General features: G+C 40.2%; 1 protein-coding gene across 4 annotated transcripts in view; it reads left to right on the plus strand.

Annotated features, from left to right (window-relative positions):
- LOC133612219 (NT-3 growth factor receptor-like) overlaps positions 1–27,197 on the plus strand; it is a 127,957-nt gene that overhangs the window by 13,411 nt on the left and 87,349 nt on the right. Inside the window, exons 1-4 of one of the 4 annotated variants that reach the window (XM_061969438.1) lie at positions 1,900–2,019; positions 11,406–11,477; positions 16,779–16,850; positions 25,026–25,180. In XM_061969438.1, coding sequence (XP_061825422.1) covers positions 16,798–16,850; positions 25,026–25,180 — 208 coding nt within the window. In that variant the 5' untranslated portion in view covers positions 1,900–2,019; positions 11,406–11,477; positions 16,779–16,797. Of the gene's footprint in view, positions 1–1,899; positions 2,095–11,405; positions 11,478–16,778; positions 16,851–25,025; positions 25,181–27,197 lie in introns of those variants that run through there. The other 3 variants (XM_061969437.1, XM_061969436.1, XM_061969439.1) reach the window with 3 other exon arrangements.

Genomic DNA, 27,197 nt, shown 5'->3' on the forward strand with positions numbered 1-27,197 from the left:
GTAGATTTTACAGTCAAAAAGTGGCAGTTTAATCAACAGAATTTTTACGGAAAAAACTGGTAGTTTTTATTTCAAGTTATTTATTGTAATTTCTATTAATTTCATGGGTAGTTTGCTGTAAAGTTAAGTATTTTAATTTATCTTTATTAAGACAGAAAGTATGATAGTATACTGTAATATTGGTTGCAATATTGGATACTATTGAAGTTTAAAAGGCATGCAATATCAAGAAGTACATACCGTATTTTCCGCACTATTAGCCGCACCTAAAAACCACAAATTTACTCAAAAGCTGACAGTGCGGCTTATAACCCGGTGCGCTTTATATATGGATTAATATTAAGATTCATTTTCATAAAGTTTAGGTCTCGCAACTACGGTAAACAGCCGCCATCTTTTTTCCCCGTAGAAGAGGAAGTGCTTCTTCTTCTACGGCAAGCAACCGCCAAGGTAAGCACCCGCCCCCATAGAACAGGAAGCGCTTCTTCTTCTACTGTAAGCAACCACCCGCCCCCGTAGAAGAAGAAGAGGCGCGCGGATATTACGTTTCATTTCCTTTGTGTGTTTACATCTGTAAAGACCACAAAATGGCTCCTACTAAGCGACAGGTTTCCGGTTCATGAAAAGACGCAATCTCTCCATCCGCACACGGACTACTATTTCACAGCAACTGCCTAAAGACTTTCAAGAAAAGCTGGCTACTTTCCGTGCATATTGTAAAAACAAGATAGCTGAAAAAAAGATCCGGCCAGAGAACATTATCAACATGGACGAGGTTCCACTGACTTTTGATATTCCTGTGAACCGCACTGTGGATACAACGGGAGCACGTACGGTGAATATTCGCACCACAGGGAATGAGAAGTCATCCTTCACTGTGGTTCTAGCTTGCCATGCTAATGGCCAGAAACTTCCACCCATGGTGATATTCAAAAGGAAGACCTTGCCAAAAGAGACCTTTCCAGCCGGCGTCATCATAAAAGCTAACTCGAAGGGATGGATGGATGAAGAAAAGATGAGCGAGTGGTTAAGGGAAGTTTACGCGAAGAGGCCGGGTGGCTTTTTTCACGCAGCTCCGTCCATGTTGATATACGACTCCATGCGCGCCCACATCACGCTGGTTTTTAATATATTATTAAAGTTTGACTGACCTATCTGACTGTTTTTTTGACATTCCCTTTAGCGCAGTTAGATGCGGCTTATAACACGGGGCGGCTTATAGGTGGACAAAGTTTTGAAATATGCCGTTCATTGAAGGCGCGGCTTATAACCCAGGGCGGCTTATGGTGCGGAAAATACGGTATATATTTTTCTGTCAAAATAAAAAAAAAAGTATTACATTTAGTGAGAAAATATGAAGTATTTTATTAACACATATCATTCCCAGGTGTTTGCGGGCCAGATAACATGATGTCGCGGGCCAAAACTGGCCCCCGAGCCTTGAGTTGACACCTGTGACGTAGGGACAAGAAAGACCAGAGCCCCCTCAAATAAATGTATTTCCCTCTCAAATCAAAATGTGTTAAGTTGAGAAAGTACATTTTAATATACCCACAAAACGTATAAATTACAAGCTGACAACATTATCTGCAATAGCAGATAAATCCGCAGAAAAAGGGACACGCTACAACACTCATATTACCTCTTTTGGGTCCGCCCCCTGCTTCAGGCTCCGCTAGTCCGCGCACACAGACGCACACAGACGCACACAGACCACACCCCCCTCCTCTCAGCCCTCACTGAAGCAGTGTTGACCAATAGGAGACTAAAAGTTGTCAGAAACAACATCCAATCATATTTATCATCGTCATTCAAATGGGTGGGACTAGTTCAAAATATATCCAATCACAATTCTTTATTATTTAAAGGGTGGGAGTTAATGACGAAGACGGGCCAATCAGATGCTTTTCTTTCTGGGATGAAGAAAGTTCAAGTTGAACGTCTCACTGGCAGCGCCAAAACTAGAAGGTGTGGATTTAAGGTGTTTTACATCAGAATATGTGAACACCTGGCATAAAGGTAAAAGGATGCGTTTTATTATATGTTTTATGATGCCATCAGCAGGCAAGCCATCGATGTTGACGTCTACAGACTGTAAGTTAAAGCTGTGTGTGTTTGCGGCTTCAGATGTTCTGACTTCCTGTTAGTCGCTACAGTAAAACACAACTTAGAAACAAACATTACTATGTCAAGAATGTGAGCAGTCTTGTTAACTTTAAGTTGAGAATACAGTAAAACACAACTTAGAAACAAACATTACTATGTCAAGAGTGTGAGCAGTCTTGTTAACTTTAAGTTGAGAATACAGTAAAACACAACTTAGAAACAAACATTACTATGTCAAGAGTGTGAGCAGTCTTGTTAACTTTAAGTTGAGAATACAGTAAAACACAACTTAGAAACAAACATTACTATGTCAAGAGTGTGAGCAGTCTTGTTAACTTTAAGTTGAGAATGCAGTAAAACACAACTTAGAAACAAACATTACTATGTCAAGAATGTGAGCAGTCTTGTTAACTTTAAGTTGAGAATGCAGTAAAACACAACTTAGAAACAAACATTACTATGTCAAGAGTGTGAGCAGTCTTGTTAACTTTAAGTTGAGAATACAGTAAAACACAACTTAGAAACAAACATTACTATGTCAAGAGTGTGAGCAGTCTTGTTAACTTTAAGTTGAGAATGCAGTAAAACACAACTTAGAAACAAACATTACTATGTCAAGAATGTGAGCAGTCTTGTTAACTTTAAGTTGAGAATGCAGTAAAACACAACTTAGAAACAAACATTACTATGTCAAGAGTGTGAGCAGTCTTGTTAACTTTAAGTTGAGAATACAGTAAAACACAACTTAGAAACAAACATTACTATGTCAAGAGTGTGAGCAGTCATGTTAACTTTAAGTTGAGAATGCAGTAAAACACAACTTAGAAACAAACATTACTATGTCAAGAATGTGAGCAGTCTTGTTAACTTTAAGTTGAGAATACAGTAAAACACAACTTAGAAACAAACATTACTATGTCAAGAGTGTGAGCAGTCTTCTTAACTTTAAGTTGAGAATGCAGTAAAACACAACTTAGAAACAAACATTACTATGTCAAGAATGTGAGCAGTCTTGTTAACTTTAAGTTGAGAATACAGTAAAACACAACTTAGAAACAAACATTACTATGTCAAGAGTGTGAGCAGTCTTGTTAACTTTAAGTTGAGAATACAGTAAAACACAACTTAGAAACAAACATTACTATGTCAAGAGTGTGAGCAGTCTTGTTAACTTTAAGTTGAGAATACAGTAAAACACAACTTAGAAACAAACATTACTATGTCAAGAGTGTGAGCAGTCTTGTTAACTTTAAGTTGAGAATACAGTAAAACACAACTTAGAAACAAACATTACTATGTCAAGAGTGTGAGCAGTCTTGTTAACTTTAAGTTGAGAATACAGTAAAACACAACTTAGAAACAAACATTACTATGTCAAGAGTGTGAGCAGTCTTGTTAACTTTAAGTTGAGAATACAGTAAAACACAACTTAGAAACAAACATTACTATGTCAAGAGTGTGAGCAGTCTTGTTAACTTTAAGTTGAGAATACAGTAAAACACAACTTAGAAACAAACATTACTATGTCAAGAGTGTGAGCAGTCTTGTTAACTTTAAGTTGAGAATACAGTAAAACACAACTTAGAAACAAACATTACTATGTCAAGAGTGTGAGCAGTCTTGTTAACTTTAAGTTGAGAATACAGTAAAACACAACTTAGAAACAAACATTACTATGTCAAGAGTGTGAGCAGTCTTGTTAACTTTAAGTTGAGAATGCAGTAAAACACAACTTAGAAACAAACATTACTATGTCAAGACTGTGAGCAGTCTTGTTAACTTTAAGTTGAGAATACAGTAAAACACAACTTAGAAACAAACATTACTATGTCAAGAATGTGAGCAGTCTTGTTAACTTTAAGTTGAGAATACAGTAAAACACAACTTAGAAACAAACATTACTATGTCAAGAGTGTGAGCAGTCTTGTTAACTTTAAGTTGAGAATACAGTAAAACACAACTTAGAAACAAACATTACTATGTCAAGAGTGTGAGCAGTCTTGTTAACTTTAAGTTGAGAATACAGTAAAACACAACTTAGAAACAAACATTACTATGTCAAGAGTGTGAGCAGTCTTGTTAACTTTAAGTTGAGAATACAGTAAAACACAACTTAGAAACAAACATTACTATGTCAAGAGTGTGAGCAGTCTTGTTAACTTTAAGTTGAGAATACAGTAAAACACAACTTAGAAACAAACATTACTATGTCAAGAGTGTGAGCAGTCTTGTTAACTTTAAGTTGAGAATACAGTAAAACACAACTTAGAAACAAACATTACTATGTCAAGAGTGTGAGCAGTCTTGTTAACTTTAAGTTGAGAATACAGTAAAACACAACTTAGAAACAAACATTACTATGTCAAGAATGTGAGCAGTCTTGTTAACTTTAAGTTGAGAATACAGTAAAACACAACTTAGAAACAAACATTACTATGTCAAGAGTGTGAGCAGTCTTGTTAACTTTAAGTTGAGAATACAGTAAAACACAACTTAGAAACAAACATTACTATGTCAAGAATGTGAGCAGTCTTGTTAACTTTAAGTTGAGAATACAGTAAAACACAACTTAGAAACAAACATTACTATGTCAAGAGTGTGAGCAGTCTTGTTAACTTTAAGTTGAGAATACAGTAAAACACAACTTAGAAACAAACATTACTATGTCAAGAATGTGAGCAGTCTTGTTAACTTTAAGTTGAGAATACAGTAAAACACAACTTAGAAACAAACATTACTATGTCAAGAGTGTGAGCAGTCTTGTTAACTTTAAGTTGAGAATGCAGTAAAACACAACTTAGAAACAAACATTACTATGTCAAGAATGTGAGCAGTCTTGTTAACTTTAAGTTGAGAATACAGTAAAACACAACTTAGAAACAAACATTACTATGTCAAGAATGTGAGCAGTCTTGTTAACTTTAAGTTGAGAATACAGTAAAACACAACTTAGAAACAAACATTACTATGTCAAGAGTGTGAGCAGTCTTGTTAACTTTAAGTTGAGAATACAGTAAAACACAACTTAGAAACAAACATTACTATGTCAAGAGTGTGAGCAGTCTTGTTAACTTTAAGTTGAGAATACAGTAAAACACAACTTAGAAACAAACATTACTATGTCAAGAATGTGAGCAGTCTTGTTAACTTTAAGTTGAGAATACAGTAAAACACAACTTAGAAACAAACATTACTATGTCAAGAGTGTGAGCAGTCTTGTTAACTTTAAGTTGAGAATACAGTAAAACACAACTTAGAAACAAACATTACTATGTCAAGAGTGTGAGCAGTCTTGTTAACTTTAAGTTGAGAATACAGTAAAACACAACTTAGAAACAAACATTACTATGTCAAGACTGTGAGCAGTCTTGTTAACTTTAAGTTGAGAATACAGTAAAACACAACTTAGAAACAAACATTACTATGTCAAGAATGTGAGCAGTCTTGTTAACTTTAAGTTGAGAATACAGTAAAACACAACTTAGAAACAAACATTACTATGTCAAGAATGTGAGCAGTCTTGTTAACTTTAAGTTGAGAATACAGTAAAACACAACTTAGAAACAAACATTACTATGTCAAGAGTGTGAGCAGTCTTGTTAACTTTAAGTTGAGAATACAGTAAAACACAACTTAGAAACAAACATTACTATGTCAAGAGTGTGAGCAGTCTTGTTAACTTTAAGTTGAGAATACAGTAAAACACAACTTAGAAACAAACATTACTATGTCAAGAATGTGAGCAGTCTTGTTAACTTTAAGTTGAGAATACAGTAAAACACAACTTAGAAACAAACATTACTATGTCAAGAATGTGAGCAGTCTTGTTAACTTTAAGTTGAGAATACAGTAAAACACAACTTAGAAACAAACATTACTATGTCAAGAGTGTGAGCAGTCTTGTTAACTTTAAGTTGAGAATACAGTAAAACACAACTTAGAAACAAACATTACTATGTCAAGAGTGTGAGCAGTCTTGTTAACTTTAAGTTGAGAATACAGTAAAACACAACTTAGAAACAAACATTACTATGTCAAGAGTGTGAGCAGTCTTGTTAACTTTAAGTTGAGAATACAGTAAAACACAACTTAGAAACAAACATTACTATGTCAAGAGTGTGAGCAGTCTTGTTAACTTTAAGTTGAGAATACAGTAAAACACAACTTAGAAACAAACATTACTATGTCAAGAGTGTGAGCAGTCTTGTTAACTTTAAGTTGAGAATACAGTAAAACACAACTTAGAAACAAACATTACTATGTCAAGAGTGTGAGCAGTCTTGTTAACTTTAAGTTGAGAATACAGTAAAACACAACTTAGAAACAAACATTACTATGTCAAGAGTGTGAGCAGTCTTGTTAACTTTAAGTTGAGAATACAGTAAAACACAACTTAGAAACAAACATTACTATGTCAAGAGTGTGAGCAGTCTTGTTAACTTTAAGTTGAGAATACAGTAAAACACAACTTAGAAACAAACATTACTATGTCAAGAGTGTGAGCAGTCTTGTTAACTTTAAGTTGAGAATACAGTAAAACACAACTTAGAAACAAACATTACTATGTCAAGAGTGTGAGCAGTCTTGTTAACTTTAAGTTGAGAATACAGTAAAACACAACTTAGAAACAAACATTACTATGTCAAGAGTGTGAGCAGTCTTGTTAACTTTAAGTTGAGAATACAGTAAAACACAACTTAGAAACAAACATTACTATGTCAAGAGTGTGAGCAGTCTTGTTAACTTTAAGTTGAGAATACAGTAAAACACAACTTAGAAACAAACATTACTATGTCAAGAGTGTGAGCAGTCTTGTTAACTTTAAGTTGAGAATACAGTAAAACACAACTTAGAAACAAACATTACTATGTCAAGAGTGTGAGCAGTCTTGTTAACTTTAAGTTGAGAATACAGTAAAACACAACTTAGAAACAAACATTACTATGTCAAGAGTGTGAGCAGTCTTGTTAACTTTAAGTTGAGAATACAGTAAAACACAACTTAGAAACAAACATTACTATGTCAAGAGTGTGAGCAGTCTTGTTAACTTTAAGTTGAGAATACAGTAAAACACAACTTAGAAACAAACATTACTATGTCAAGAGTGTGAGCAGTCTTGTTAACTTTAAGTTGAGAATACAGTAAAACACAACTTAGAAACAAACATTACTATGTCAAGAGTGTGAGCAGTCTTGTTAACTTTAAGTTGAGAATACAGTAAAACACAACTTAGAAACAAACATTACTATGTCAAGAGTGTGAGCAGTCTTGTTAACTTTAAGTTGAGAATACAGTAAAACACAACTTAGAAACAAACATTACTATGTCAAGAGTGTGAGCAGTCTTGTTAACTTTAAGTTGAGAATACAGTAAAACACAACTTAGAAACAAACATTACTATGTCAAGAGTGTGAGCAGTCTTGTTAACTTTAAGTTGAGAATACAGTAAAACACAACTTAGAAACAAACATTACTATGTCAAGAGTGTGAGCAGTCTTGTTAACTTTAAGTTGAGAATACAGTAAAACACAACTTAGAAACAAACATTACTATGTCAAGAGTGTGAGCAGTCTTGTTAACTTTAAGTTGAGAATACAGTAAAACACAACTTAGAAACAAACATTACTATGTCAAGAGTGTGAGCAGTCTTGTTAACTTTAAGTTGAGAATACAGTAAAACACAACTTAGAAACAAACATTACTATGTCAAGAGTGTGAGCAGTCTTGTTAACTTTAAGTTGAGAATACAGTAAAACACAACTTAGAAACAAACATTACTATGTCAAGAGTGTGAGCAGTCTTGTTAACTTTAAGTTGAGAATACAGTAAAACACAACTTAGAAACAAACATTACTATGTCAAGAGTGTGAGCAGTCTTGTTAACTTTAAGTTGAGAATACAGTAAAACACAACTTAGAAACAAACATTACTATGTCAAGAGTGTGAGCAGTCTTGTTAACTTTAAGTTGAGAATACAGTAAAACACAACTTAGAAACAAACATTACTATGTCAAGAGTGTGAGCAGTCTTGTTAACTTTAAGTTGAGAATACAGTAAAACACAACTTAGAAACAAACATTACTATGTCAAGAGTGTGAGCAGTCTTGTTAACTTTAAGTTGAGAATACAGTAAAACACAACTTAGAAACAAACATTACTATGTCAAGAGTGTGAGCAGTCTTGTTAACTTTAAGTTGAGAATACAGTAAAACACAACTTAGAAACAAACATTACTATGTCAAGAGTGTGAGCAGTCTTGTTAACTTTAAGTTGAGAATGCAGTAAAACACAACTTAGAAACAAACATTACTATGTCAAGAGTGTGAGCAGTCTTGTTAACTTTAAGTTGAGAATACAGTAAAACACAACTTAGAAACAAACATTACTATGTCAAGAGTGTGAGCAGTCTTGTTAACTTTAAGTTTGTGGGCTTTGTACCGAGGATGTGGTTGTGGCTTGTGCAGCCCTTTGAGACACTTGTGATTTAGGGCTATATAAATAAACATTGATTGATTGATTGATTAAGTTGAGAATGCAGAAACTTTTGAGGCATGATTCAGCTGACCAGATGATAAACTAGTTTGAGAGGAATGTTTTTGTATTATTCACAAGACTCCTGTAGTTTCCAGTTGTGTACATATTGACTATTGTGTGTGAAGTCCTACTTTTTAAGGTTCATTTCAGTTTAAGAGTCAGGCCATCAAGGTAAAAGTTGTGGCGGTTGATATAATGTGGATGAAGTAGGGCTGAGCGATATGGCTAACATCTGTATCATGATATAAGTTTTTTTAAATCGTTCGAAATCGATAATTATTGATATGTTTTATGACCTGAGAAAAATATGATAAATGTTAAATGAAGCCTTCCTCTGATTATAATGCCCTCAGCTATCAAGGCAGAAAGGAATCCATCCATCCATTTTCTACCGCTTGTCCCTTACTGGGTGGCGGGGTGTGCTGGAGCCTATCTCAGCTGCAAACGGGCGGAAGGTGGGGTACACCCTGGACAAGTGGCCACCTCATCACAGGGCCAACACAGATAGACAGACAACATTCACACTCACATTCACACACTAGGAATGCAATGATCAAAACAGGCATGGAAAACAATGAGTCAATGTAAACAAAACTCTTAAATCACAATAAACACTTAACAATAACCTCCATCCATCTTCTTCCGCTTATCCGAGGTCGGGTCGCGGGGGCAGCAGCCTAAGCAGGGAAGCCCAGACTTCCCTCTCCCCAGCCACTTCGTCCAGCTCCTCCCGGGGGATCCCGAGGCGTTCCCAGGCCAGCCGGGAGACATAGTCTTCCCAACGTGTCCTGGGTCTTCCTCGTGGCCTCCTACCGGTCGGACATGCCCTAAACACCTCCTTAGGGAGGCGCTCGGGTGGCATCCTGACCAGATGCCCGAACCACCTCATCTGGCTCCTCTCAATGTGGAGGAGCAGCGGCTTTACTTTGAGCTCCCCCCGGATGACAGAGCTTCTCACCCTATCTCTAATGGAGAGCCCCGCCACCCGGCGGAGGAAACTCATTTCGGCCGCTTGTACCCGTGATCTTGTCCTTTCGGTCATAACCCAAAGCTCATGACCATAGGTGAGGATGGGAACGTAGATCGACCGGTAAATTGAGAGCTTTGCCTTCCGGCTCAGCTCCTTCTTCACCACAACGGATCGATACAGCGTCCGCATTACTGAAGACGCCGCACCGATCCGCCTGTCGATCTCACGATCCACTCTTCCCTCACTCGTGAACAAGACTCCGAGGTACTTGAACTCCTCCACTTGGGGCAAGATCTCCTCCCCAACCCGGAGATGGCACTCCACCCTTTTCCGGGCGAGAACCATGGACTCGGACTTGGAGGTGCTGATTCTCATCCCAGTCGCTTCACACTCAGCTGCGAACCGATCCAGTGAGAGCTGAAGATCCTGGCCAGATGAAGCCATCAGGACCAAATCATCTGCAAAAAGCAGAGACCTAATCCTGCAGCCACCGGATTTTATATTAAAATAACCTATTTTAAGATAAAAAGAAACCCTATAAAGAATATGTAATAAATGCATAATAAAGTGTAACAAAATAGTGCCAAGTGTGAAAATGTAAACTTAGGGAAACCTGAGAAGAACAAATATTTGCAGGTTTAATGCCACAAAGAAATGTTATGCAGTAATTAAAATCTTAATTTTATTGGACAAAAATTATTATTATAAAAATAGCACATTTGTTATATTTTGTTATTTATTTTAGTTATACAGTCCCGCACTTTAGGTGCTAGCTGTTTTCGTACATCGGGATAGGGAACAGGACATGTGTTGACAAGAAAAGATGAGCGCAGCAAAGGACTATGGTCCGTTCAACAACAAAAAAGACTGTTGAGGTGACTTTTCCTGGTTTATCCACTATTGTCAGACCACAGAACACTTTTCCACTTTGTATCAGTCCATCTTAGATGAGCTCCGGCCCAGCAAAGCCGACGGCGTTTCTGGGTGTTGTTGATAAATGGCTTTCGCTTTGCAAAGTAGAGTTTTAACTTGCACTTACAGATGTAGCGACCAATTGTAGTTACTGACAGTGGGTTTCTGAAGTGTTCCTGAGCCCATGTGGTGATATCCTTTACACACTGATGTCGGTTTTTGATGAAGTACCACCTGAGGTACCCAAGGTCACGGCATTCAATGTTGCGTGCAGTGATTTCTCCAGATTCTCTGAACCTTTTGATGATATTACTGACCGTAGATGGTGAGATCCCTAAATTCCTTGCAATAGCTTGTTGAGAAATGTTGTTCTTAAACTGTTGGACTATTTGCTCACGCATTTGTTGACAAAGTGGTGACCCTCGCCCCATCCTTGTTTGTGAATGACTGAGCATTTCATGGAAGCTGCTTTTACACCCAATCATGGCACCCACCTGTTCCCAATTTGCCTGTTCACCTGTGGGATGTTCCAAATAAGTGTTTGATGAGCGTTCCTCAACTTTTTGTCAGTCTTTTTTGCCACTTGTGCCAGCTTTTTTGAAACATGTTGCAGGCATCAAATTCCACATGAGCTAATATTTGAAAAATATAACGTTTTCCAGTTCGAACGTTAAATATCTTGTCTTTGCAGTCTATTCAATTGAATATCAGTTGAAAAGGATTTGTTGTATTCTCTTTTTATTTACCATTTACACAACGTGACAACTTCACTGCTTTTGGGTTTTGCACGCACACACACACACACACACACACACACACACACACACACACACACAGAGCATGTTTCACTCTCTCTATTTTTGTCCATTTGTCTATATTATAGAAGTGTGACCAGCAGCAGCCTGCAGACAGTCCAGCCAAGTGATTTCTTCAACAACCCACAACTGAGCTACATGTAAGTGTTCACACTTGTGTCACTTTAGAAAGAAACTTTACAATATGTGTGGGCATTCACACAATTTGGAGTCAAATTGTGCGTATATAACCCCACCTCTAGGGTTGTCACGGTACCCGGATATCAGTAGTCAATACCAATATCTATGAATTTCCATGAACCTATTTGATACCACGATAAAACTACAAACAACTAAACTCATGTACTTTTAAATTCACTACTTTATGGACAACTGTTTCAAAGTGTCAGTATTTAAGATCACTGTACTTCGACATCTTTTTGCACAGAATGTTAATATCAGTATCAGCTGCCAAGGTTTGAATGTTCTATCACCTCCCAGTATATCAAAACAAACAATACTGTAGTTATATATACATATACAGGTAAAAGCCAGTAAATTAGAATATTTTGAAAAACTTGATTTATTTCAGTAATTGCATTCAAAAGGTGTAACTTGTACATTATATTTATTCATTGCACACAGACTGATGCATTCAAATGTTTATTTCATTGAATTTTGATGATTTGAAGTGGCAACAAATGAAAATCCAAAATTCCGTGTGTCACAAAATTAGAATATTACTTAAGGCTAATACAAAAAAGGGATTTTTAGAAATGTTGGCCAACTGAAAAGTATGAAAATGAAAAATATGAGCATGTACAATACTCAATACTTGGTTGGAGCTCCTTTTGCCTCAATTACTGCGTTAATGCGGCGTGGCATGGAGTCGATGAGTTTCTGGCACTGCTCAGGTGTTCTGAGAGACCAGGTTGCTCTGATAGTGGCCTTCAACTCTTCTGCGTTTTTGGGTCTGGCATTCTGCATCTTCCTTTTCACAATACCCCACAGATTTTCTATGGGGCTAAGGTCAGGGGAGTTGGCGGGCCAATTTAGAACAGAAATACCATGGTCCGTAAACCAGGCACGGGTAGATTTTGCGCTGTGTGCAGGCGCCAAGTCCTGTTGGAACTTGAAATCTCCATCTCCATAGAGCAGGTCAGCAGCAGGAAGCATGAAGTGCTCTAAAACTTGCTGGTAGACGGCTGCGTTGACCCTGGATCTCAGGAAACAGAGTGGACCAACACCAGCAGATGACATGGCACCCCAAACCATCACTGATGGTGGAAACTTTACACTAGACTTCAGGCAACGTGGATCCTGTGCCTCTCCTGTCTTCCTCCAGACTCTGGGACCTCGATTTCCAAAGGAAATGCAAAATTTGCATGGTTGGGTGATGGTTTGGGGTGCCATGTCATCTGCAGGTGTCGGTCCACTCTGTTTCCTGAGATCCAGGGTCAACGCAGCCGTCTACCAGCAAGTTCAGACTTTACGTGCATCTCCTCATCCGCCGGAAATATGTCCCATGAAAAACCGTCTGACCGGAACAAATTCTTAATAACTAAAGTTCCTTGAGTGAATAAATTAACTCATTACACCGGTATGTTTTAGCGCTTTCATGGCAGATAAAAGTAAGAACTTTACACTACTTTATATTAAAAATGGCAACAGTGGAAGATGAATATTCCGTAACAAGAAGATAGAGAAAAAGAAGAAGCTTATCAACTGCAGTGTCGGCATGGAGTACAAAGGCGGCAAGCACAATTTTTCAGGACTTATGCAGATCCCAAACACAGATCAGCAGGTACCAGAAGGTAAGAAACGTTGTTTTTTTGCATAATATTGCGAAACAAAACGCCAGATAATGTCTTAGCTTATACACACACCATAATAATACTCCTATGTTGAAGCACAGTACAATCCATCAAGTGGTGTGGCTTCATAGCTTTCCAAAGTCCTACTAAAACATTTTGATGGATTTTTGAGCGCCGTGTGTAATGTTCTATATTTTCAATGGAACATATAAAATGTTGGTGTTGTTTACTTGAGTCATATTGCAGTGTACACATATCTCTTATATGTGACTGCCATCTACTGGTCACACTTATCATTACAGCCTGTACCAAATAAAATAGCTTCGAGGTCGGTAAGCAACACCAGAATTATTCCGTACATTAGGTGCACTGGATTCTAAGGCGCACTGTCGAGTTTTGAGAAAACAAAAGGAACAAGCGGTAGAAAATGGGTGAATGGAAAATGATTTTAAGTGTGCCTTATCGTCCGAAAAATATATGAAGTGACTATATCGTTTGTAGTGTCAAATATGTATGTCAAATGACAAAATACAAAAATATAGCATTATTTAGTGTAACGACTGCTGTCATGTAAAAGTGTTCTTCAATGTGCAATTATATTTCCATATTTCCTGGATTTATACACGTGCAGATATAGGGGTTGCATGAATACCAATAGGGAACACCTCTCCCCAAAGTTGGCACGAGACGGAGACGTTTCTCCATATTGTCTTTCGCACAATGGCTAGTTGTTAGTCTTACTAGTTGTTAGTCTTACTAGTTGTTAGTCTTACTAGTTGTTAGTCTTACTAGTGCGACTCCATAGAGACAGGCAAACCAGTGTGTTGTGCTGGCGTCCACATGTTTAATAACAGTGGTCTTAAATGCACGCTGAGCACCCCATGGGGGTTAAAGGAAGTGAAAAGATGTCATGGAGCTGTGTGCGCATAAACAATGGCCTCTGGCATAGACTTAGGCTGCTTTATGGGTCTTCAAGACACGCCAATATTGCTCTTCTGCCTCCGCGGGTTGTGAAAGTGCTTGATTTGATTGGCAGCAGATCTTGCTTTTTAAATCATAATATTCCTTACGATTACCCTCATTTAATCGTGACAGCCAAAATCGTGATTGTGATAAACATTTGGTGAATTGCGCAGTCAGTAAGCCACAGAGGTGTGGACTCGAGTCACATGACTTGGACTCGAGTCATGAATTTGATGACTTTAGACTCGACTTGACAAAATGTAAAAAGACTTGCAACTCGACTTAGACTTTAACATCAATGACTTGTGACTTCACTTGGACTTGAGCCTTTTGAATTGACATGACTTGACATGACTTGCTACTTTCCCCAAAACCCAAAGATGAAAAAGTTATTCGGGAGCGCTCTGTATTTTTCATTGTGTACTTGTCTATCAGCGTTGCGTGTGTCAGCTGGTGTGGTCTCAGTACAACAGCCAATCAAATTAGATCTACTTTGTTTTCATCACACAGCATTCATCCAATCAAATTGCAGGACAACCAACGAAGAAGACATGTCCAAACCACACGCCAGTGAACAAAAAATGATACCTAAAATAATTTTGTTTGGGTATAAAAATTACGAGGTGGTCAACACAAAACGGTTTGCAGTATGCAACACATGCGGTTCGAAAATTACTGATGGAGAGGCAACAACTTCCAACTTCGTCCGGCATTTGAAGTTGCACAAAGAACGGTAAGTTTTGAATGTAAGATAACGTTTATTGGCTAAGTAACGTGACTTTTATTTGCTGTGTAGTTAAATCAGTGAGGCTGTAAACTCACTGCTAACGTTATAACGTTATTGCAAACACGGGAATCTGTTGCAGTTCACTACCTTATTCATACTTTTTGTTCAGTGATTTTTTTTAAGCAGGGTTACGTTAGTCAATATATCACACGTAACGTTAGACGGCGGTCAGCAGCACCGCGTATTTTAGCCACCTGAAAAAAGACAAAAATAGTAAAATAAAGGTCAGTTAAAATGTATACTATATTATGAATATGTGTACCGTTTTAGCTAGCTAAAACGGTACACCAGTACCGTTTTACCAGTACCGGGCCGCGGCCCGGTACTGGTCCGTGGATCGATTGGTATCGGCCGCACAAGAAATAATTTTTTTTTTTCTTTCTTTTTTTAATTAAATCAACATAAAAAACACAAGATACACTTACAAGTAGTGCACCAACCCTAAACAACTCTCTCCCCCCTTTTGTTTTGGGCATTGAACATGAAGACTCTTCCTTCACTGTTCCGAGTGGCCATGAGAGTCTTGGCAGTGCCTGCCTCCAGTGCTCCAGTGGAGCGAGTTTTCAGCCATGGTGGCATCATACTACGCCCCCATCGTGCACAAATGACTGACAGACTCTTGGCTAATTTGGTCTTTTGCAAATGCAATGCAGCATAGGGCCCTGACATATAAAAAGTACAACTTTTTTTGTTATGTTCACGTATATGTCATGTTTTTTCAATGTTAACACTTTTGTACAAATAAGTACATTTGCACTTTATTTTTCAATGTGTTTGTTCTGTAAAGGAATGAGTTAATGTTTAAAATGACTGGTTAATAGTGCTATTATAAAGTGCAATGTCAGCACAATTTTCTTTCCTGCAATTTCAAATGCACTTGTTTTAATAAATAAATACAGCGTTTGAAAAGCATACACAATCTGTGTTAATATATTAGTCTGTGGTTAAAAGGACTTGAAAGGACTCGAAACTCAAAATGCAGGACTTAGGACTTGACTTGAGACTTTCCAGTCTTGACTTTGGACTTGACTCGGGGCTTGCCTGTCTTGACTCGGGACTTGACTCGGACTTGAGGGCAAAAACTTGAGACTTACTTGTGACTTGCAAAACAATGACTTGGTCCCACCTCTGGTAAGCCAGTATTAAAAACTGCGTTTTATTATGAAAATCAACCACATTTATGTTGTTTGTGTCCTACCTCTTGTCCTCCTCATCCCATCTGTGCGAAATTTCTGCGTCTTTTTTCCGGCATTTGGCAAAAATAAAAGCTCTGCGTATTTTTGCGGCAGACTCTGGGCTGTCAGAGTGGTTCTGGATCCATGACGCAGTGCGTCCGCAGGCGGTTGAAACTGACACATTGCCTGGAATGCAAACATTTAGGCTACGACGCCATCCAATAGCGGCGCCGCAGCCATTACGCATCCAGTGGAAATCCGGGGTCATCTACCATCATGCATCATTGCAGCAAATTCAGTGGAATAAAAAACAAAACAATTTCAGGATGCTGAATAAGTGGCTGTTGGCCATGTTATACGGTGTGGACAAGTTTTATAACACTACTTTTCTCTGTGTGGGAAATTTTTGTGACCAATAGACAGGTGGCCACTAACATAGCTTTGACTGTAATTCAGTGGAGTAAATAGTGAATTGGAACAAAACAAATAGAAACAAATACAGAGTAACTGTTTGCACTAATTAACAATGGACTTTGCTTATTAGGAACAGCTGGTACAACTTTGCAATAATAAACAAATTGCTTTACTAAAACAGATCTGGACAAGGCTTTGTTATAACACTTTGTCACCCACCCGCTGGACAGAGAGCACACATTGATTTGAATAATGATCTATTTTCCAATCCCTTCTACAAATGCTTTACTCTTATACTTTGTCCCCCAGAAACCTGTCCAAGAACCCCATGTTGACGACTTTGTCCTGGAAGAGCTTTGAAAACGTGCAACTCATTGAACTGTAAGTTGTCATTTTCCACAGATTACAGTAAATACAACTCAAAACAGACACTGTATAGGCAATGTGTATGATAAGCAAGGTCAAAATGAGTAAGCCTATTGGATTGTGTGCACTGTGCTCTTATTCTATTACATAAAAAGGTCAATTTAATTAAAATATAAAATCCAATTTAAACATAATGTGTTAGATAAGCTAGCTCTTGGGACGTGGAACGTCACCTCGCTGGGGGGGGAAGGAGCCTGAGCTAGTGCACGAGGTGGAGAAGTTCCGGCTGGATATAGTCGGACTCACTTTGACGCACAGTAAGAGCTCTGGAACCAGTTCTCTCAAGAGGGGCTGGACTCTCTTCCACACTGGCGTTGCACGCAGTTAGAGGCGACGAGCTGGGGTGGCAATTCTTGTTGCCCCCCGGCTCAAAGCCTGCACGTTGGAGTTCAACCCAGTGGACGAGAGGGTAGCTTCCCTCCGCCTTCGGGTGGGGGGGACGGGTCCTGACTGTTGTTTGTGCTTACTCACCAAACAGCAGTTTAGAGTACTCACCCTTTTTAGATACACTCGAGGGAGTACTGGAAAGTGCTCCCCCGGGTGATTCCCTTGTCCTACTGGGGGACTTCAACGCTCATGTTGGCAACGACAGTGAAACCTGGAGAGGCGTGATTGGGAAGAATGGCCACCCGGATCTGAACCGGAGTGGTGTTTTGTTATTGGACTTTTGTGCTCATCACAGATTGTCCATAACAAACACCATGTTCAAACATAAGGGTGTCCATATGTGCACTTGGCACCAGGACACCCTAGGCCGCAGTTCCATGATCGACTTTGTAGTTGTGTCATCGGATTTGCGGCCTCATGTTTTGGACACTCGGGTGAAGAGAGGGGCGGAGCTTTCTACCGATCATCACCTGGTGGTGAGTTGGCTGCGATGGTGAGGGAGGATGCCGGACACACCTGGCAGACCCAAACGCATTGTGAGGGTTTGCTGGGAAAGTCTGGCAGAGTCTCCTGTCACAGAGAGTTTCAATTCCCACCTCCGGAAGAACTTTGAACATGTCACGAGAGAGGTGCTGGACATTGAGTCCGAGTGGACCATGTTCCACACCTCTATTGTCGAGGCGGCTGATTGGAGCTGTGGCTGCAAGGTAGTTGGTGCCTGTCGTTGCAGTAATCCTAGAACCCGTTGGTTGACACAGGCGGTGAGGGATGCCGTCAAGCTGAAGGAGGAGTCCTATCGGGTTCTTTTGGCTTAAAGGACTCCGGAGGCAGCGGACAGGTACCGACAGGCCAAGCGGTGTGTGGCTTCAGCGGTTGCGGAGGCAAAAACTCGGACATGGGAGGAGTTCGGGGAAGCCATGGAAAACGACTTCTGGATGGCTTCGAAGCGATTCTGGACCACCGCCATCCTCCGCCTCAGGAAGGGGAAGCAGTGCAGTGTCAACACCGTGTATAGTGAGGATGGTGTTCTGCTGACCTCGACTGCGGATGTTGTGGATCGGTGGAGGGAATACTTCGAAGACCTCCTCAATCCCACCAACACGTCTTCCTATGAGGAAACAGTGCCTGGGGAATCTGTGGTGGGCTCTTCTATTTCTGGGGCTGAGGTTGCTGAGGTAGGTAAAAAGCTCATCGGTGTGGATGAGATCCGCCCAGATCAGCCTTCCCGGTAAGATCTATTCAGGTGTACTGGAGAGGAGGCTACGCCGGATAGTCGAACCTCGGATTCAGGAGGAACAGTGTGATTTTCGTCCTGGTCATGGAACTGTGGACCAGCTCTATACTCTCGGCAGGGTCCTTGAGGATGCATGGGAGTTTGCCCAACCAGTCTACATGTGCTAATTGTGGACTTGGAGAAGACATTCGACCGTGTCCCTCGGGAAGTCCTGTGGGGGGTGCTCAGAGAGTATGGGGTATCGGACTGTCTGATTGTGGCAGTCCGCTCCCTGTACGACCAGTGTCAGAGCTTGGTCCACATTGCCGGCAGTAAGTCGGACACGTTTCCAGTGAGGGTTGGACTCCGCCAAGGCTGCCCTTTGTCATCGATTCTGTTTATAACTTTTATGGACAGAATTTCTAGGCGCAGTCAAGGTTTTGAGGGGATCCGGTTTCGTGGCTGCGGGATTAGGTCTCTGCTTTTTGCAGATGATGTGGTCCTGATGGCTTCATCTGGCCAGGATCTTCAGCTCTCACTGGATCGGTTCGCAGCCGAGTGTGAAGCAACTGGGATGAGAATCAGCACCTCCAAGTCCGAATCCATGGTTCTCGCCCGGAAAAGGGTGCAGTGCCATCTCTGGGTTGGGGAGGAGACCCTGCCTTAAGTGGAGGAGTTCAAGTACCTCTGAGTCTTGTTCACGAGTGAGTGAAGAGTGGATCGTGAGATCGACAGGCGTATCGGTGCGGCGTCTTCAGTAATGCGGACGCTGTATGGATCCGTTGTGGTGAAGAAGGAGCTGAGCCGGAAGGCAAAGCTCTCAATTTACCGGTCGATCTACGTTCCCATCCTCACCTATGGTCATGAGCTTTGGGTTATGACTGAAAGGACAAGATCACGGGTACAAGCGGCCGGGGGGAGCTCAAAGTAAAGCAGCTGCTCCTCCACATGGAGAGGAGCCAGATGAGGTGATTCGGGCATCTGGTCAGGATGCCACCCGAACGCCTCCCTAGGGAGGTGTTTAGGGCACGTCCAACTGGATAGGAAGGCCACGGGGAAGACCCAGGACACGTTGGGAAGACTATGTCTCCCGGCTGGCCTGGGAACGCCTCGGGATCCCCCAGGATGAGCTGGATGAAGTGGCTGGGGAGAGGAAAGTCTGGGCTTCCCTGCTTAGGCTGCTGCCCCCGCAACCCGACCTTGGATAAGCGGAAGAAGATGGATGGATGGATGGTGTTAGATGTTGTTGTAAATACAAAAGCTTAACAAAATAAGATACGATTATTATGTAATTGGTGTCAGGTCAGTCAAAAGAAAAGCGTCGGTAAATAATTGTATAAATCAATGGTGTTAAAATAACATATTTCTGTAATGAAAGACTAAGCTAGACTAAGATAAGCCGGCTGGGCAAATAGATGTGTTGGATACAAACAATATTATTTCTGTCACTGCATGTCTTCATCCAACATCATTTTCATCATTTTCAGTACTATACCACCTCTAAAAAGTACCGGTCAACCACCCTCCCCACCACCCCGTCGCACAGGAAGAGGTGCTTTAAGACATGGCTCGCTAGCTAGCGGCTAAAGTCCAGCCCCAGTCGGCAGTGTTTTAGCTACTTCTAAATCACTAATCCTTGCCTCCATGGTGACAAATGAAGTACGTTTCTTACAAGTATCATCCCTGCAGGACGAGGAATAGCTAAACATGCTTCACTACACACCGTAGCTCAACGGCGACAAAATGTAAACAAACACCACTGTAATGATACCAAGTGCAGAAGCGTATCTCGTCGATATTACTATAATTACGTCAATATTTTTTGCCATAACAACAAGGTTTGCAAAATTCCGGGAATATTCAAAGTTGGAAACTTTCCATGGGAATTAATGGGAAATGAATGGGAACAAACATTGAATGCAACATGCTAGATCTTGCAGCATGATTATTAGCTAAAACAACCTGATTTCATGCAAATTCAGTTGAATTTCAACCCTGCACTGTGCATTCCTCCATCACATGTGCAGTGCATTCTTCCATCACATGCCCAGATAATTCCCAGCATGCTACACACTACAGCAGGGCTATTGAGGCCACACTAGTATTTGGGCCCCAGGACTTCATCCAGTCAGGTAAGTGTTGATGGGGTAAATATATTTGATGTATGGTATTTAACTTTAATATTGCTTGTTACTGTATGACTGTAGACTACTCTAGCAGACTTACACTCAAGCTAGCTAGCTGTTCCTGTACTTGTTTAAATGATTTTGGGGTCAATATCTCTAGCTAGCTAGGTTTATGTACCACCACAGTCTCATAATGAACCAAAAATATTTATCCATTAGCCGTGATGCTAATTTTCTCTATGTTAAATCCCATTCATTTATGCTAACAACATTAGTGATCCGAATTGACCTTTTTTGTGATGTGTAAAGTAGCAAATAATAAATGAAAAGGTGTAGTTTCCTCTGCCTTCTGTTCTGCTAGCCATTCTGTTGTCATACAAGAATGTAGCTTATAGTTTGATTTAGCATGCTGATTGACTCTTCATTTATTCATCTAGCCTATTTCTATTTATTTGTCCATCAGTCAAATATTTTTAAAGACTACTCCAATTGTTTAGCTGACTATTTATATCTGTGTGTGGCATTGTATTAGTCTTTTACAAGCTTCTCATCTTATTCTACACAATAAGATAGATGGTGTCCAACTTTGAATAATCAAAAAATGATCAAAATTTCCAAACTTCCCAAGCTTAACTTCCCGTGGTAAATTTCCGTAAATTTACCAGAAACTTTCCAAGTTTGCAACCCTAAATTCACAACATCTTGTTTATTTTTTTTAGTTTTTATATTATGTTTATAAACTCAAGAAATATGTCCCTGGACACATGAGGACTTTGAATACGACCAATGAATGATCCTGTAACGACATGGTATCGGATTAATACCCAGATTTGTGGTATCTAATGTAAAGTATCAAAGAAGAGAAGAATAAGTGATTATTACATTTTAACAGAAGTGTAGATAGAACATGTTAAAAGAGAAACTAATCAGATATTAACAGTAAATGAACAAGTAGATTAATAATGCATTTTCACAGCGTGTCCTTTATAATTTTGACAAAATAATGGAATGGAAAATGACACAATATGTTACTGCATATGTCAGCAGCTAAATTAGGAGTCTTTGTTTGTTTACTTACTACTAAAAGAAAAGTTGTCTAGTATGTTCACTATTTTATTTAAGGACACATTTGCAATAAGAAATATATGTTTCATGTACCCTAAGATTTTTTGTTAAAATAAAGCCAATAATGCATTTTTTTGTAGTCCCCTTTATTTAGAAAAGTAACGAAAAGTATCTAAATAATTTTGGTACCAGTACCAAAATATTTGTATCGGGACAACACTAGTATGAACTTACCGTATTTTCCGCACTATTAGCCGCACCTAAAAACCACAAATTTACTCAAAAGCTGACAGTGCGGCTTATAACCCGGTGCGCTTTATATATGGATTGATATTAAGATTCATTTTCATAAAGTTTAGGTCTCGCAACTACGGTAAACAGCCGCCATCTTTTTTCCCCGTAGAAGAGGAAGTGCTTCTTCTTCTACGGCAAGCAACCGCCAAGGTAAGCACCCGCCCCCATAGAACAGGAAGCGCTTCTTCTTCTACTGTAAGCAACCACCCGCCCCCGTAGAAGAAGAAGAAGCGCGCGGATATTACGTTTCATTTCCTTTGTGTGTTTACATCTGTAAAGACCACAAAATGGCTCCTACTAAGCGACAGGTTTCCGGTTCATGAAAAGACGCAATCTCTCCATCCGCACACGGACTACTATTTCACAGCAACTGCCTAAAGACTTTCAAGAAAAGCTGGCTACTTTCCGTGCATATTGTAAAAACAAGATAGCTGAAAAAAAGATCCGGCCAGAGAACATTATCAACATGGACGAGGTTCCACTGACTTTTGATATTCCTGTGAACCGCACTGTGGATACAACGGGAGCACGTACGGTGAATATTCGCACCACAGGGAATGAGAAGTCATCCTTCACTGTGGTTCTAGCTTGCCATGCTAATGGCCAGAAACTTCCACCCATGGTGATATTCAAAAGGAAGACCTTGCCAAAAGAGACCTTTCCAGCCGGCGTCATCATAAAAGCTAACTCGAAGGGATGGATGGATGAAGAAAAGATGAGCGAGTGGTTAAGGGAAGTTTACGCGAAGAGGCCGGGTGGCTTTTTTCACGCAGCTCCGTCCATGTTGATATACGACTCCATGCGCGCCCACATCACGCTGGTTTTTAATATATTATTAAAGTTTGACTGACCTATCTGACTGTTTTTTTGACATTCCCTTTAGCGCAGTTAGATGCGGCTTATAACACGGGGCGGCTTGTTGGTGGACAAAGTTTTGAAATATGCCGTTCATTGAAGGCGCGGCTTATAACCCAGGGCGGCTTATGGTGCGGAAAATACGGTAACATAAACTTGTAAAAGCCTGTCTGGATTTATTTATGTTCTTATTCTCCATATACAGGTAAAAGCCAGTAAATTAGAATATTTTGAAAAACTTGATTTATTTCAGTAATTGCATTCAAAAGGTGTAACTTGTACATTATATTTATTCATTGCACACAGACTGATGCATTCAAATGTTTATTTCATTTAATTTTGATGATTTGAAGTGGCAACAAATGAAAATCCAAAATTCCGTGTGTCACAAAATTAGAATATTACTTAAGGCTAATACAAAAAAGGGATTTTTAGAAATGTTGGCCAACTGAAAAGTATGAAAATGAAAAATATGAGCATGTACAATACTCAATACTTGGTTGGAGCTCCTTTTGCCTCAATTACTGCGTTAATGCGGCGTGGCATGGAGTCGATGAGTTTCTGGCACTGCTCAGGTGTTATGAGAGCCCAGGTTGCTCTTATAGTGGCCTTCAACTCTTCTGCGTTTTTGGGTCTGGCATTCTGCATCTTCCTTTTCACAATACCCCACAGATTTTCTATGGGGCTAAGGTCAGGGGAGTTGGCGGGCCAATTTAGAACAGAAATACCATGGTCCGTAAACCAGGCACGGGTAGATTTTGCGCTGTGTGCAGGCGCCAAGTCCTGTTGGAACTTGAAATCTCCATCTCCATAGAGCAGGTCAGCAGCAGGAAGCATGAAGTGCTCTAAAACTTGCTGGTAGACGGCTGCGTTGACCCTGGATCTCAGGAAACAGAGTGGACCGACACCAGCAGATGACATGGCACCCCAAACCATCACCCAACCATGCAAATTTTGCATTTCCTTTGGAAATCGAGGTCCCAGAGTCTGGAGGAAGACAGGAGAGGCACAGGATCCACGTTGCCTGAAGTCTAGTGTAAAGTTTCCACCATCAGTGATGGTTTGGGGTGCCATGTCATCTGCTGGTGTCGGTCCACTCTGTTTCCTGAGATCCAGGGTCAACGCAGCCGTCTACCAGCAAGTTTTAGAGCACTTCATGCTTCCTGCTGCTGACCTGCTCTATGGAGATGGAGATTTCAAGTTCCAACAGGACTTGGCGCCTGCACACAGCGCAAAATCTACCCGTGCCTGGTTTACGGACCATGGTATTTCTGTTCTAAATTGGCCCGCCAACTCCCCTGACCTTAGCCCCATAGAAAATCTGTGGGGTATTGTGAAAAGGAAGATGCAGAATGCCAGACCCAAAAACGCAGAAGAGTTGAAGGCCACTATCAGAGCAACCTGGGCTCTCATAACACCTGAGCAGTGCCAGAAACTCATCGACTCCATGCCACGCCGCATTAACGCAGTAATTGAGGCAAAAGGAGCTCCAACCAAGTATTGAGTATTGTACATGCTCATATTTTTCATTTTCATACTTTTCAGTTGGCCAACATTTCTAAAAATCCCTTTTTTGTATTAGCCTTAAGTAATATTCTAATTTTGTGACACACGGAATTTTGGATTTTCATTTGTTGCCACTTCAAATCATCAAAATTAAATGAAATAAACATTTGAATGCATCAGTCTGTGTGCAATGAATAAATATAATGTACAAGTTACACCTTTTGAATGCAATTACTGAAATAAATCAAGTTTTTCAAAATATTCTAATTTACTGGCTTTTACCTGTATTTGAGCAGTTTTCTTGAGGATACTTGCACATGGAATGGAAGAAAACATCACTAAATAGTATTAATACGCTAGATGAATTAATCTCTCGTAGGCGGCATATTCCATAGTGATGATATACTGTTTTAGCTCAGCATTAGTAATCTGTGGACTGGAAGGAAATCATTGACGGCAGAACCTGTGGAATGTTTTCACTGATAGTTGATAAAGTGATGAAATGTGCGTCAATGGCTGTGTCTCTCCTTGGATGAGGATCAGCCAATCCCAGCTGATTAACCAACGTCTTGTTCTTGAAGTGCTAGCAACAAAAATACCTTGCAAAAAAGAGCCAGAGACTCATGGCTGCCCTGCCATTTGTCGACGTTTCTCTTATTTTTCTTACTTTGTTTTTCCTTCTAGACATTTAGAAGATATGACCTTTGATTGTGGCTGTGAGATCCGCTGGCTGCAGTTATGGCAGCAAAGAGATGCTATGGGGCTAAGTAGCCAACAGTTATATTGTTCCAACAGCTCCCAGAAGATACTTCTGCAAGAAATGAACATAAGCAATTGTGGTAAGTGTTAAGCTTAAAGCAAAAAAGGTATATTGTGTGTGTGTGGTTTCTTAGTCACTTAGAGCATGGACATCTTGAAGGTTGAATCAGGGCAATTAGTGCTTTTATGTGAATGCTAAACAAGCATTCACATGTATGTTTTTATTCATCATTTTTAAATCTTCCTCCACCCCCTTATTCTTATTCCGCTCCATGTTTTTGATAGGCTTCTCTTCTCACATTTCTTCACCCTATCGTATTGATGATTAAGGTCATTCAGGACATCTAAGCTTTCTTTCAACAATTTCTGTGAAATGTTCTCATTGTCTGTAAATCCACATTTTGTGTGACTTTTTTCCCATTGGGAATGAGTGGACATTTTTTTTCTATGGACTCACACTCAGCCCCTCCCAAAAGGAGACAAGTATGTGCTCATATAATTTGACTCTTTGATTAATTGTGTACCATTGATGTCAATTAGCTGAATTTAGTGTTGTCAAATTAGGCACCTTAGTAGGCAGATCAAGGTCCTTCTGTTACTATAGGGGTCCTTCCAGGCATTATACAGGAAAGCTCTCAAGAATCAATCTTATACAAAAGTACTTTACATGCAATATGGGATTATCTTCTATTGTTAACACACACAGATTCCTGTACACACACGCACATGCACACGCACGAGCACACACACATGCACACACACATGCACACACACGCACAGTGACGTGCCTACATCGTGGCCATCTTAGTGAGGGCAACGTTTTAATTAAAGGTAATGCATGTAGTTCCTATGGTGTGTTCCACTTTTACTGGAATGTAGGAATTTTCGAGTTCAATGTCAGAAATTTCAATTGGAATGCCGCCACTCGAGATCGGAATCTACTAGGAAAGTTGGAGATCCTAACTATACCCTAGGTGACTTAAAAATGGCTGTGCTGATTGTAAACAATAATAGAAGCTTCTGTAATATCCATTATTAACCATACTTGCCAACCTTGAGACCTCCGATATCCGGAGGTGGGGGGGTTGTGGTCGGGGGACGGGGGGGCGTGCTTGGGGCCGGGGGTGTGGTTGGGGGCATGGTTATTTACAGCTAGAATTCACCAAGTCAAGTATTTCATATATATATATATATATATATCTATATATAAGAAAAAAAATACTTGAATTTCAGTGTTCATTTATTTACACATTTACACACACATAACACTCATCTACTCATTGTTGAGTTAAGGGTTGAATTGTCCATCCTTGTTCTATTCTCTGTCACTATTTTTCTAACCGTGCTGAACACCCTCTCTGATAATGCATTGCAAAAGTGCTTTCATCAAATGCACTAGAGTCTGGAATCTTCCATCTCTCCCTAGCATGGCCCAAAACCGGTCAGTCTGTGCTTCCTGAGGAAGATCTTCACTGGCAAGCACTTGGTAGTCCACTACTTCTTAACGGTGGCTATCCAGGTCCCATCGCAGCTGCAGCTTGGAACTTACAAGCGTATTTCTTCATCTTACTCGTCGTCGGCGTCACCACGGCTGTATTTTCCTCGTTCTTCTGCTTCGTCTCCTTGCCGTGTGCACAGTTGTGCACTGCACTCTCTCAAAGCCGTTGATGTTATTGTCACATATGCATGTACAGTAGATGGCAGTATTGCCCTGTTTAAGAGTGTCACAACATTGCTGTTTACGGCAGACAAACTGCTTTACGGTAGACAAAAACGTGACTGCTGTTGTTGTGTGTTGTTGCCGCGCTGGGAGGACGTTAATGAAACTGCTTAACTATAAACCCACATAAGAAACCAAGAACTCGCCCTCGATCATTCTACAGTTATAACGTGATTGGGCAGGCACGCTGTTTATATCGTGGGAAAGCGGACGAGAAAACAGACTGTCCTCACTCAGGTCTGCATGGAGCTGGAGGGGGCGTGGCCTCCAGCTCTGGCTGAAAATCGGGAGATCTTCGGGAGACTATTTGTCCCGGGAGGTTTTCGGGAAAGGCGCTGAATTTCGGGAGTCTCCCGGAAAATTCGGGAGGGTTGGCA

This window comes from Nerophis lumbriciformis, linkage group LG10 (genome assembly GCF_033978685.3).
Source record: "Nerophis lumbriciformis linkage group LG10, RoL_Nlum_v2.1, whole genome shotgun sequence".
NCBI lineage: Eukaryota > Metazoa > Chordata > Actinopteri > Syngnathiformes > Syngnathidae > Nerophis > Nerophis lumbriciformis.